The 14,568-nt window shown below is 35.8% G+C and overlaps 1 protein-coding gene and 1 long non-coding RNA gene across 5 annotated transcripts; one reads left to right on the top strand and one right to left on the bottom strand.

Annotated features, from left to right (window-relative positions):
* Positions 1-7,414: 7,414 nt before the first annotated feature.
* Positions 7,415-8,017, bottom strand: LOC110900842. The gene has a single exon (XM_022147702.1). It carries the CDS (start codon positions 8,015-8,017, stop codon positions 7,415-7,417), a length of 603 nt encoding a protein of 200 aa, XP_022003394.1.
* A 1,633-nt stretch (positions 8,018-9,650) lies between these two features.
* Positions 9,651-12,826, top strand: LOC110897892. 4 transcript variants are annotated; one of them, XR_002569065.2, is made up of 5 exons: positions 9,651-10,030; positions 10,298-10,536; positions 10,638-11,868; positions 11,948-12,028; positions 12,233-12,826. It is a non-coding gene; the product is annotated as an uncharacterized LOC110897892 (long non-coding RNA). The 4 variants fall into 4 exon arrangements; XR_002569067.2 differs by having other exon boundaries at positions 10,298-11,868; positions 12,233-12,410; positions 12,488-12,826; XR_002569066.2 differs by having other exon boundaries at positions 10,298-11,868; positions 12,233-12,415; positions 12,488-12,826.
* Positions 12,827-14,568: the final 1,742 nt, after the last annotated feature.

Genomic DNA, 14,568 nt, shown 5'->3' with positions numbered 1-14,568 from the left:
TGACACTGATCATGAGTCTGAGTTAATTAAGAAAGTTGTCGATCAGGTGTTGGATATGGATGAAGGGTCAAAGTCGGAGTCTAAGTCAGATAGTTCGAGTTCTTCTGAGAAGAGTCCGAGTTCGCCGGTCAAGAGGGTTTACAACAAAGAATTCATGTTATCAAAATCTAATTTGAATGACAGATCAATCAAAGTAGCATATACATTGAATGATTCAGACAAATTATATTCTGATGAGGAATTCCCAATAAGAAGTGTTAAAACTGAAAAGATCAAAAAGGTTTTCAAACTAACAGAAAATAATATTTCTGAAATAAAAGATTTAAATCTTTCTGGAAAACCTAAACCTTACACTTTAAAAATCAAACAAAAGATAAACAAGAAAATGGGTTACTGTTGTGGTTATGGTTTTCAAAAGAAACCAAACCATAATGGTAATCTCAAAAAGAAAGGTCTTGGTTTTATTTCACCAGAAAATTATAAAAATCAGAAAACTATAAACCAAATACAAAATTTGTTGCATGAGGAAGTTCAGAGGATGAATAGAAGAAACCATTCTGGAAGTAGTCGAATCAAGAGTTTCTTGCTGAAGTGAAGAAGAATGTGAAAAAGTTTGCTCAAAGAGTTGATCGAAGCACTTGCTTCAAATGCCAAGAAGTTGGACATATTGCTTGGAATTGTCCCAAGTCCAACTATAAAAAACAGGAAGTTTCTTCTAACTTTGATTCAAGAAGAAAATATGTTGATGAACAGAAACAATCAACTGAGAAACTTAAAATGGCAAAATCAACTTCTGAAAATAGTGAAAACTCAAAACGTTTTTACAAAAGAAGAGGAGATTTGAACAAGAAAAAGTGGGTTGTAAAAGCTGAAAACAATTCTAACAATGAATCTGATTCCATAAAATCAGAGGAGTCATTTGTTGAGAAAAAGATTGTGAATTCCGTTCCAGAAGTGAACGATGAGAATTTTCCTCAATTGTCAAAGGAAAATCTGATGTCAAAAGTGGGAAAGGTAGAGATCTCAAATCAATTCTTCGCTAATAAAGGAGAATTTGATGTTGAGAAGGCTTTCAATGGGAAGGTTAAACATATTTTTGGGAAGATGGTTGACAGGAAGGTAAAAGGTGCTAAAGAGTTTTACAAATCAAAATGTTGGTGGGATAGATGTGTTCCAAAATTACCCAAGGCTGGTCAAGCTTGGGTGGACATTATGTTTAGTAAACACCTGACTTGCCGGAGCTCCTAGGTTGGTAAGAGTGGAGCAGGAATCGGCATCATTCTTGAAATGTTTGTTTGGTAAATCTACAGGTGATATCTTTAAATTGTTATATTTTGATTTACAAGTGGTTAATCAAGGTCATTAAGTTGAACTTGATTGGACCATACTTACAAGTGGTATTTTGGAGAACAAATGATGAGTTTATCCCCTAACCTACAAGTGGTTTGAAAATCAACAAAACTAATATTCCGGAAAAACCATTTGATTAAAACAAACTTAAGTGTTTTGAAATCACAATGGGAAAATAGTTTGTTGTGAGGGGGAGTTCTGATTGTTTATGCCGAGTGGATGGCGATTTGAAGTGATTTGATATCAGTTGTCAATTTGTTTGTACAGTTTGTTTTCAAATTTTCTTTTAAATGTGTTTGCATTTTAGGGGGAGTAAAAATTTCACAGAAAATCCAAAAAAATTAGAAAATTTGAAAAAGCCAAAAACATGATAAATTCAAAAAATGAGTTTTTGTTGTATAAAAGAGGAAATGACAGTACATCAGTGGACGATCACGGCATGCTAAAGAATTGGAAAGTTAAATAGTGATAAACGGTCTCACTGATGATGTGTCAGTAGGTTTTTGCACATTTAATAGATTGTGACGAGATATAAACCTAAATTTCAAACTTGCTTAATTCGTGGGTAACATTTCTCGGATATATGGGTAACCCCCGAAATCTTGTTTGAAGGACCCCTCTTTCTGAGATACTAGGTCTTTATGCTTAGTGATATCTGGGGTATTATCCCGGGACTTCTGATAATGCGGAAGCAATGGCCTAGTCCCCGGAGAATACTTTACGCTTGCTTGAAAAAATAGCGCCGCCCTCAGCATAAATGATGAGACAATAAAATTGCTAATCTATGTTGTTGTAACAAAAGATCCTCTAAAGGGGACACACCGAAAGTGGAACCGTCATCTCTCTGCTGAACGATGTTCTGACCTAAGCTCTCACGGTTTCGCAATTAAACCCCTTACAGATATCATCTAGGTATACTCACCTGTAAGACTGAATATTGAGATCTGGATACGGGAGTATATTCAAGTGGTGGGACACGCGAATACGTTTAAGTATCTAAAACATTAATCTCGTATCTCGGATCAATTGAACTTTGTGTGAAAATTTAAGTGGACCAATATACTGACAATCTAGGTGAATTGTTTAGAACTTAAAATGAAATGAAGCTTAACAGTGTTGATGATTTGTCTCAAAAACTGATATGATCCTCTTACACAAACTCACAAAAATATTGTATGTAAATATTTCTTTCCTGCATTTCATTTCGGTTATTTCACAAAATTCCAAAAAGATTTTCAGTGTGTTTTAGCAAAAATTTTGAAAAATCCAAAAAGATTTTCGACAACTGATATTGAAGAGTTGATTTTCAAAATTCCAAGTGTTGAACATGATGAACAGGTTTGGGAGAATGTGATTGAAAAGTTTTTAAGTAAAAAAAGGAGTCTATAGAAAGAAAAGTGTTCTGAAAATGAATGATATGTTTACTAGTGGTCATTACTAATGTCATAATTTGTTGTATCTTGTTTTTATGAAACTTATGTTTTGGGTAGAGGATTTGCAGGAAATCCTGGATTCTGATTGAGAGTAGCGAGCCAGGTTGCGATCCTGATTCTGTAAAAGTCAGTCTATGATCCAAGCATGTTCTGAGGAGGAGTCTGTTAGAGAGAGTTTGGGAAGTTATCTGTTGGTGCTGATATTCAGGAGAAGATAGAACGAGTCAAGAGCAGGAAAAGCCCGAAGACTGATAAAGACTGAAGACGTTGAAGACTTGACACTTAAGACTCATTAACATCTGAGGGGGAGTCTGTTAGTGCATACATCTGTCGACTTCGTCTTGTATCGAGTCTAGTACTAGATATGTTAGATCAGGGCACGTTGTACGAGAAAATAGAGATTTAGAGTTGATTTCCCATGAAATGTTGATTTCCCACGAAATGAACATTGCACTTTCGTGGGGAATCAGAAACTCTATAAATAGGCTAGTGATCATGTCATTTGGTGGGGAATCAGGAACTTGTACTGAAGTGCTGCCGGTATTTCTTGTGACTGTAATCGCTGTTAATTCAATATACAAGAAGTTTAAAGTGATACTCAAGCTGTTTTGAGTCTATACGTCTGTTTCCACCTTTCGTATAGTCTAAGAACTCTTCTGAACGACTCGGTTGGGTCACAAATCGATCCTACAGTTTTAAAAATTTTCGCGGGTATGGGATTAGGTGATACCCGACCTGATTACCTGAAACCACAAACCCGTTTACCCGAACTATATACCCTAAGTTTTTAATTTATATTTTTATTTTTCATTAACCCTTATCTATTAGTGATTGATTTTAGTATGTTAATAATATGAAAAAATAAATTTTCTTTTAGCATATATATTTGATGATAGTATTTAGTGTATAAATATTATAAAGTTATTATTAATTTATGATAAAACTTATAAGTATGTAATGTATATTTTAATTTATAATAGTTGTTGCATAAATAAAATTATATAATAATTATAATAGTAAAAAATGTATTTGAAAATCCCAATGTATACCTTTTAACAAACTAGTGGGTATACCCGATACCCGCGGGTATACCCGGTACCTGGCGGGTAATTACCCGACATATACCTGATAGGTATTGGGTCGGGTATGGGACACGATTTTACAACCGGGTATGGGTATGGGATTACCAATACCCGACCCATTGCCATCCCTAAGTAGACGGGCTTCTAATAATATCCTCGGCCTCATGATTGACGGAGTGTGGACAGCTAAACCTTCCTTAGTAAAAAAAAGAGATTATGAGCTTCTTCAAATCTACATTCAAGGAAAAATCTAATAACAGGCCAAAGCTTATTTGTCATAGTATCAAGAGGCTTTCGGAGGAGAACGCGACGTTCCTAATTGCCCCTTTTGAGAACTAGTAGATTAAGAAAGCAGTGTTCGAGTGTGGGGCCGACAAAGCTCCTGGGCCAGACGGTTTTAACTTAAACTTCATTAAAAGGTACTGGAATTTATTTGAGTTGGATTTTTATAACTTGTTGGTTGATTTTTACAGCAAAGGTTCTATCACGAAAGGATGCAGCTCTTCATTCATAACTCTTATCCCAAAGAACAAGGATCTAGTAGGGTTGAGAGATTATCGTCAGATCAACCTTATTGGCGTGATTAGTAAAACTATTTCTATTGTTCTTGGTAACCGTCTCAGAAAGGTTATAGGTTCTATCATCTCGGAAAATAAAATGGCGTTTCTTAAAGGAAGGTACATTCTTGACAGCCTGTTAATGGTAAATGAGCTTATCTCTTGGATCAAAAAAGGTTAAAAAGAAGACTTTCCTATTAAAAATCGATTTTGAAAAAGCTTATGACAACATTTGTTGGGGTTTTTCTCTGGATATCATGGGACAGATGGATTTTTCTAATCTTTGGTGTAAATGGGTGGAAGGGGTTTTAGCCTCGGCTAGATCCGCGGTGTTAGTAAATGGGTCTCCTACCTTTGAAATTAGGTGTTCCAAAGGGATTAGGAAGGGAGGCCCGTTATCTCTATTTCTTTTCCTTTTGGTTATGGAAGCCTTATCTAGCATTTTTTTCAAAGCAGGGCTTGAAGGGTTTTTCAAAGGCATTCAAACTCCTAATAATGGTACGGTTATATCCCATCTTTTTTATGCTGACGACGCTCTAATATTGGGGGATTGGGATAGGGATAATGTGACGAATGTGGCTAGATGCCTCAGAATTTTCTTCTTGTGTTCGAGTCTTAAAATTAACCTGCACAAATCTAACTTATATGGGTTGGGGGTGGAAACTGTGATATCAAAGATATGGCTAATGTGATTGGGTGTAATACTGATAACATCACTCTTTCTTACTTGGTATCACGGTTGGGGCCAATATGAATAGAATCAGCAATTGGGATACAATTGTTGAGATTTTCGATAAAAGATTATGGTTTGGAAAGCTAAAACTATGTCAATAGGGGGAGACTCACTCTGATTAACTCAGTTTGGAGAGCCTCCTTATCTATTACCTTTCCTTATATAAAGCCCCGGTCGTTATAATTAAGATTCTTAAAGCTAAGATGAGAAAGTTTCTTTGGGCGAGATCTAGTGATAATAACAAAATGAATTGGGTTGCTTGGGATTGGGCCACTTGGCCCAAGAAAAAAGGGGGTTGGTATTAACAGCTTAAAAGAAGTAAATGAGCCGCTACTTTATAAGTGGGGTTGGAGATATAGGATCAAAAGCCAAAATCTATGGAGGAAGTGGTGGAAGCTTGTCATAGTAAAAACAATCAAAGAAGCTTTCTGCCACTAACGGAAATTACATGGGTTGCTGGAATAATATTGCGAAATTAATTTCCAAAATGAAACTAAACGGGAAAGGTATAAATCGGGTGATTCTAGATAAGGTGGGGAGTGGGGTTGACATTCGTTTTTGGTTAGACACATGGGTGGGTGATCTTCCTTTCGTGGATAGATGACCGCATCTTTTTGTTTTGGATTCGTATAAATCTTGCAAGGTTTCAGAAAGAATGGGGTTTGGACAAGGAAGATATAGGGCAAAATTACCACATATACATAAGATATTTACACCACTCCTTCCAACTAATATATTTACATGGCGGTCTATTTTTAACCCACCCAAACTGTCTCGACTTAATCTGTATCAAAATATCTTGCGAACTTCTTCGATCTGATTGAATACCAACTTGTTCCTGCCTTTCCAAATACACCAACACGAAATAATAACCAATCTAGGAATAATCTTTTTCTGAAACCTTGCAAGATATACCCTTGTATTGGCCTTTTGCCCGTTTAGATCAGATATTTGTTTGAATAAAGTTTTATTTTCAAAAAGAATAAAATATACCCTTGTGACATGAAAAAGAAAGAATTTAAAAATATGATTCATTGTTAAAAGAATTATATACCAAATGAAGTTTTGAACATAAATTATGAAGTTTTACATAATTTTTAGCAAGATTGTGATATCCGAAAATGGACGAGTTGATATCCGAATTTCGTTCGTTCAAAGAGCTCACGGTGGAAAAATATAGTTATAAGAAAACCTTGTCGGCCGACTATGCTCGAGCGGAGGATTTTAGGATTATTAGGTTGGATCTCGACTCGGTTCCGGAGGATGAACGCGGGGTTGACCAGAGGATGAAAGAGGAGGTTAAGAAAAAATGGACGTCGTAGGTTGTTTATTTTTTTTAGTCGTATCGTTTTTTTTTCGCTTTTATGTTTTCTGTTTCTAGGATTAGTAATTTTAATTTTTAGGAAATATAATTTTTTTATGTTATGAAATGAATTTAATTATGTTGTTTTATGTTTTAATTTTATTTAATTTTTAAGAAGTTTTTATCAAGTTAACAAAAAAAAGTTAGAAAAATATAAAATAATTATGTGGGGGTAGGCCCATCCTCCACCCCCTCAAAATGCAAGAAGGGCCATCCTCCATAGGATGGTGATGCGACGTCTACGTCTACGTGACGGCTCATCCTTATAGAGATGAGACTCTCCATACCCTCCAGTTTTATATGACTTGATCAAACATAAAAAATCTCACACGGCTAAAATCCAAAATTTACTTTAAACTCTTATCCGTATTGACGTCTTCAACCATAATTAGATGACAAAACATCAACAACAAAGAATGTACTAATCAACGAAACTTCATTAATTCCAAAGTGATGTAGTCAACATTTAGACTATTGGGTATGGGAGGATAGTCTCCAAAGGGATTATCCTTTATATAAGCGCCACGTAAGTATAGGAGGAGGACCCTCCCCTTGGATGCTCCTCCTCCATTTTTTATTATTATTTATTTGATTTTAATCAATTAATGAAAACAAAGTAAATAAAAATAAAAAAGTTACATTTAAATAAAACCTAAAAAAACAACCTAAAGTTACATTTGAATTAAAAAAAAAAACACACCTAAAAAAAACCTAGAGTTACATTTAAATTAAAAAAAACACACTTAAAAAAAACCTAAAGTTACATTTAAAAAAAACTACACTCTCCTCCCCCACTCCATTTTTTCCTAATTTTCTCCTTCATCATTTGTAAAATGGGACGGTCTTTCGGTGGATAGGAGCTAAGGTCGGCCGTCATTATTTTCCATTCCTCCAACTCATGCGCTTCTTGTTGCTTCTTTAGCTTCTACTCGGCTAGTTTTTTTTTTTTTCATCTTTACTTTCTCGGTTTGCGTGTCGTTAAAGATTTCCTTGAATGATTTCAACTCGGCCATAACACCTTCCAACCTCGAACCACCACCACTTCCCGATGCGGCTTGTTTCCTTTTTTCAGCCGCTATTTTTTTACTTTTGTCCCTTCCTAGGGGACGTTCTCCATCTTCAATCGGCTCCTCCTCATAGTCGGGCTCGTCGTTGATATTTATTTGGCAACGACCGGTTGAGCCTCCAACGCTATAACTTCCTGACTTGGAAGTTTTAGACCGTTTCGTTGCTCGTTTCGCGTGTGCAACCTCATTTTGACATCCCTTCCATTTTGGTTGATCCTTTACAACTAGCCAAGCACGGACATATGGGAAAGGAGCTTTGCTCTCATTTTCGTATAAACACACTGCTTCATTGAAAACATTTTCGTGGTTCCACCCACTCGGTTTGTTGGCGAGAGTTGTGTTATAAAACCCACAAAAGCGTTGGATCAACGTATTCATCTTGCGCCACTTCGAGCTGATAGAATCAATGGTTATGTACTCGCCTTGTTCCATAAGCCCGTGGAATATATCAAGGGGTTCTCACCAAAACGAATCGCTTAGTTGATTGTTACCTACAAGTTAGTAACAATAATAATAATATTTTGTAAGAAAAATATAGTGTACAAATAAATATTTAATAACAACAATAATAATATAATGTACAAATAATATTTAATAACAATAATAATATTTTACCGATTATAGGAGTCGTTAAAGAGTTAATATATGCTTTCGCCAATGCCTCTTCCTCAATTTTTGTCCATTGTTGCATTTGTTTGGCCGCTGCGTCTTCCTTTTTACCCTTCCCCTTTTTATTTTTCTTTTTTGAAGGTTCAGGTTACGTTTTTGGCACAACCTCTATCTCATCATCTTGTTACTCGATTTGTGTTTGAGGTGCTTGTGGCATGTTGGGTTGTTGCATTTGATATGGGTTGAACGGCATGTTGGGTTGTTGCATTTGCATTGGGTTGAACGGGTATTGGTTGAAAGCGTTTGGCATTTGCTGGTAACCCGCAAAAGCGTTGTCCATTACGGGTGTGTAGCCGGATGACGAAAACGGGTGTGAACTTGAGTTGGGATTATTTGGGTTGTAGGGATCCATAATTTTTTTAAGGTTGGGAGAGTTTTTTTTTATAAAAATGGGAGAAAAGTGGGAGTAGTTTGGTAAAAAAGTGTGGTGAAAAGGGGTTTAATTTATAGTGGTGGGGTGAAATTTTTTTTTTTTAAAAAAAGGTTGCAAGTTACCATTAGAGGGTCCACCCCATTCAAAAAGCTTGGCCCGTCTCCAACGTCCGAATTCAGACGGAACTGCCGGGACACCCTTAAGGATGCCGGTGTGCGACGATGCTAAAGAGGGGGGGGGGGGGGCTGTGCCTATCCCCATACCCATTGGTCTTATGCAAACTCCATCCTTGACTTTCGTTTAATATATTCATATTAAACCATCGTTAGTATATTTATTCTAGAAGATAATGATCAAGCCACTTATGCTATTGTCTAGTGGTCAAGAAAAATTATCTCTTGTAAGAATATCAAGGTTCAATTCTTAGACCGGAGGGAATGGGCTCCGTCCTCCGGCCCGTACTCCCGCCGCCGCCCCATCTTCCCACCCCCAGCATCGTCGCCGCCTACGTGGCGTGAAAATCGTCCTCCCCAAGCCGATTAAAACAGGCCAATTTCCTCTCTCCTCACACACACACATCTATACATACACACATCTATACATACATACATACATACATACATACATACATACATACATACATACATACATACATACATACATACATACATACATACATACATACATACATACATACATACATATAAAGGGGTTCATCCCCCACCCCTCTAGGTCCATTCTCTCCAAGCCTCTCCTACGTGGCGGTGACGTGGCGACCCATCCTCATAGGGATGAGCCTCCCATACCCACTGGTCTTAGAAGGTGTAAGTATTTCAGGAGAAAAAAATTAGTTGTTCAAAAAAATATCAATATATAGAGTTATTATCATTATCATTATCATTATCATTATCATTATCATCTATATTATTATAAAAAGGAGAAGTGATGGATATGAATGTAATTTTACCATCTATACAAGTTGTTAAAGAGGATGTACAAAACACTTTAAGCCATACAATGGGAACTAACAGCCACGCCAAGTGGTGCAATTTAGACAATTCCTCCTTCTCTCTGCAGTCAATTCCCTAAACCTCCTCTTGAATGCGTCCGATCATTTACATCCGACCCCTAATAAGAATGATAAGAAGTAATGGAAAAAGATGCTTTATATTTGGTTCCACAAAAAACGATGGAAGGGCGATGGGTCTCGCAGCGGATGTGCAGCGAGCTAGGGCTACAACAATTCACTTTTCTACTCATGAGAACCCCGATTGAACATCTTCTATGTTTGATGGCAGGTAGGGTTCGGAGTACCCGATTCATATTGATACACTATTCACGATTTCTTCCTGAGATTTGTACTACATTTAATATGGATAGAAGATAACTTCTTATGAATACAGGTGATTTTGCTAACTTTCTGAATTGTGATGGAAGTTGTAGTTTTCTATATGAAATTTAGGGTTTGGATCGATGTTTGTTTCTTTATTGATTAAATACATGTATTTACTTTTCAAAACCACCCCTGTTGCAATTGATTTCCTCAGGTATGTTAATTTTATTTTTTTGATTTTTGTTTATCGCTTAATTATGTGATATGCAACTATGTTGTCAGTTTTCTAGCATCCCTGAATAAAAAATATAACATTTTTGGCCCATTTGTTGTGTAGGTGCTTGATGAGATTGGTGTAGGCATCGCTTCACAGGTGAGTTTTGTATATGACTTGTTATGTATTCTTGGAAATAGAGATTTGTGGTAAGTTTGGTTAAGTTTTGTAAAATGCTGGCAACCGCGAACCGGTCGATATTGGTGGTTGAGGACATTGATTGCTCCGCGGAGTTGCACGATCGAGCGGGTGCGAATGCGGTTACTGGAAATCGCCCGTGAGGATATAGTCAACAGCAGATGGTACGTACGATCGCTTTTTCTGTTTTATGACAGTAATAATAGTAATATTATTTCTGATTAACTGATGATTATTGTACATCGTGCGCCTTATGTGACACAAGGCGATGGGGTTTGGGCCTAGATGCGCTTTGCGCTTAAGCACGCCTTTTTAAACCAAGGTAGCAACAAAACTTGACATGAAAGTAATGTTTTTTACCCGTAAGCTTTTGGATTTTTTGCCATTTGTTTATTTATTTATTTTATATTTTTTTCTTTGATGTCTTATTTAGATTTGAACTGATTGTGTGATCTCTTATTCTTGTGATATTTTATAGAAGAATTGAGGAAATGGTTTCTTTCAATGGAAAGTACTCTCTTTAGCTACTGGTTTCTTGTGATATTTTAGAGAAGATTTGAACTGTAGGAGTTGTTAACTAGGCTTGATCCACCGCAACGCGCAGGGTCGCCAACCCGGTTTAGCGCACACATATATTTTGTATTTTTCAGGCCAGTAAGAGTTGCAAAGTGAAGTTGTCACTTGGGTACCAGGGGTTGCCAAAGCGGACCAGCGGTAACATGGTAGCTCTGTCCAGTAAGAGTTGAAAAGTGAAGTTATCACTTGGGTACCAGGGGTCGCCAACCCGGTTTCTGTTTAATATACCATGTTACAGATCAAAGTTATCATTAAAGCATTGACCCTTTATTCGGTTGAGAAAATTAAACCATTTACATATATACAGGTCGACTTGGGTTGAGTTTTATCTCTATCGGGTCAAATCAGTTGAGCAATAAAATTTGGCCAGAAAGAAATAGAATCTACCCAACGGGTCAAAAGGGTTGAAAGTCATTTGACATGTTTTAATAGCATACACTTCCTAAGTTGTTTTCACAAGCTTACGCTTCTTTATTCTGTTATATCAAATGGGTCGAACCACCATTCGAATGAGTGTTTAATGGGTAACTGGCATCGTGTTGATTTGGGTGTGTGTTTGTCTCAAATGAGTCAAATTTGGTTGAAAACCACTCAAAGTGCATCTTTAACGCATATGGTCTTCCCTAATTGGTTTAAAAAATTCCTTGGCTGTAACTTCTAAGTGAAAGGTACGTGACTTTTTTTCCTTCCCACTTGCTTTTTTTAAGTCTTTACACCACTAAAAAAGGTTTACACCAATTTGCTCTTACACCATGAGTGAAAAAGACTTAAACTAACGTAACGCCAAAATGGTTAGAATTAATGTGATGGGGTACGTGATGTAAGGCCAAATTAGTCAGAATTATGACTGAAAATGTCAATTGTTTATGCAGGAATTGGACCCCATGTTTTCAGGAACACGCGAATACAAATTGCTCGCGGTATGTTACTGAAAACTTGTTTGTTGTTCTGGGACAAAACGTGTAGCAGGTTTAAGGTTTTTTTTCCGTCTTATGGCAGGATTTGGCTGCTGCTATGGACGAAGAAGATGTTGCAAAGTTCACTGATGCTGTCAAGGAGTTTGACAGCATGACTAAACTGGTAATAATAACTTTATTGTGGTCATATATCACACAAGATAGATATTAATGCTAAATGAACCGAACGTTCAGCGAACAATTCGTAAACCGTTTGGCGGGAAATGTTGTACCCTTTCGATTATTTACGCCATTTTGTGTTTTTATATTTTTATATGTATGGTTTAGTATGTGAGTGGATTGTTTAACGTAACAATAATATGACCAGATATACAACGTGTATTTCGTTCTGGGTACGGGGTGGTTAAGCGGCTATGGTTAAGTCACCAAGATGGACCATCTTGCAGCTCCTCTAGCCCCAACTACCTATATTTGGAAGGAGTATTGGTACTTGAGATATGGAACCTCACACGCCTGTGTCTGCTACACACTTTATCTTTTTTCGAGTTCGGTAATTTCACTTTCTGTTTACATTTTTATTTTGTGGTTTCTTTTTATAACACAACTTGCTATAATGATTTAGGACCTCTTGTGGTTTCCTTTGTGTTATTTCATTTCATGGTGGGGGTGAGTTGTTTTCCTTTATAGTCTGAGAATTGGGCTTGCAATGAGTCTTATATTTCTTGGAACAATGACGCATGGGTGAAAGGACTTTGAAGGTTTCCAAAAACAACTAAATTTTATTCATTACTTTTGAATTATATGCGATTATTTGTGCTTTAAAAGAGTGTTTTTATTTATTCATGTTGGATTACTACCTTTGAATTGTATCTTACAAATCTTTACGTATACAAGCAATATTTATAACACTGGCTCCATTTTTATCGGTGTAAATTGTCGATTCCGCCGCAACGCGCGGGTTCCCCACTAGTATATACTAAAGAGTATATAACTTTTTTCTTGATAATTAAATTTCTAATAGTTACATTAATAAGGCAAATTTGATTTTAATAATGTTTTAACCTATGGACCGATAATAATCTATCATGACAATTTAACCGATGACATTAGAATCATTTATTTCCGTTTTCGATGGCAATTCTACTTGCATGATCTTAAATCATTTTTTGGTCTCAAATAACGCAAAAATTTCTTATTTTTCTTATAATCATTCGTCAAAGCAAAATCAAATGGAAATTCAGTGTAAATTATGATGATTATACGAATGAGATTGGCATTAACAATGAAACTAAAATTTAAAAGTATCATTAGCTAAATTACTAATATGAATTTTATTAATCCCAACTATTGGTCGTTGGCCGCCAACAGTCATATTTAAAAATAACTACTAGAAGTCCCAGCTATCAACATATTGGCTTCTAATGGACCCTGACAAACAGAGCCTTAACGTTGTTAGTCTCTGATCGCCGGAAAAATATTTTTGGCCTGAAAACTCCTTTTTCGCCATAAAACTCAACTTTTCGTCCCAAACCTCTTTCTAACCTTATTATGGACCTATAGGAACCTTTTTTCTAGTAAAATCTCTAATTATTGAGGTTGTCGGAAAACTCCTTTTTCATCGGAAAACTTATTTTTGGCCGGAAAACTCAACATTTTAGTCCAAAACCTCTTTGTAACCTTAGATCGGACTATTAAGAACCTTTTTTCTAGCAAAAAATGTTCTTCCGGCGACCGAAGACTAACGTTGTTAGGGTTTCTGTTAGTCATGGTCCATTGGAGGCCAATATGTTAATAGTTAGGACTGATAATGGTTATTTTTGAAGTTGGGTATGTTGGCGGCAAACGACAATAGTTGGAATTATTAAACTTCAATAATCATTTAATATATTATACCTTGAATTAATAAAAAAACCAATTTTCATAATCAGTTGAAGAAAAAATAAACTGAATTAATAAAAAACCAATTTTCATAATCAGTTGTGGAAAAAATAAACAACAATGAGTGTCAAACTAACCTTTGACTCTATTAGCAGGTGTAATTGGAGAAAAGTCTGAATATCTAGGAACACTGAATCAAAGGCTTATTGAACTTGCTCATCATAAACAAAATAGACTCCGGACTAAAAGATTCCTAATATATTTTATGGTAAAAATATATTATCTGCAAGTTGTTATATTAGCTCTATATGTAGTCATTGGATGGAGTGAATAAAATTGATGCATCTAGTTTATTGTGCTTATTGTTGTATTCCTTTATAATACTTGGCTCACTTGTTAGTTTTGGTTTCTATATACTTTGAGTTATTTAAATTATGAATATGTTTTGCTACTCACTTCAAATTTATTTATTGTTTTTTACTATAGTTCTTGGCTAAACTTGTTCACTGCATAGGCTAGATGAATATACGTTATGTTTGACAATTATTTTATCGATTTGGAACTTCTATTTTGTTGATTCTAATGTTAAAGTAAAGATATGTTTTTTTATGATCTATGTACATGCGTATTTAATCTTGTTCATTTAATAATTATTATCCCTCATGTTGCTAGTTGAATGTTGTTCAAAATAATAGTTGCATGCTAGGTTATTTATTATCTGTTTTGGACCATTGGATGTTTTGCTAGACATAGTGATCCCTAGGGATATAGATGTAATTTGAACAGGGTTAAGTATTCTGCTAATCTCGGTAGCTGTGAGGTGAG

The sequence above is a fragment of the Helianthus annuus genome, chromosome 13 (assembly GCF_002127325.2).
Source record: "Helianthus annuus cultivar XRQ/B chromosome 13, HanXRQr2.0-SUNRISE, whole genome shotgun sequence".
Taxonomy (NCBI): domain Eukaryota; kingdom Viridiplantae; phylum Streptophyta; class Magnoliopsida; order Asterales; family Asteraceae; genus Helianthus; species Helianthus annuus.
The sequence above is the reverse complement of the archived record's forward strand: the minus strand, read 5'-3'. Positions and strand labels throughout refer to the sequence as shown.

Excerpts from the sequence above, each read along its gene's own strand:
- LOC110900842 (XM_022147702.1), bottom strand. The coding sequence starts at position 8,017 with ATGGAACAAGGCGAGTACATAACCATTGATTCTATCAGCTCGAAGTGG.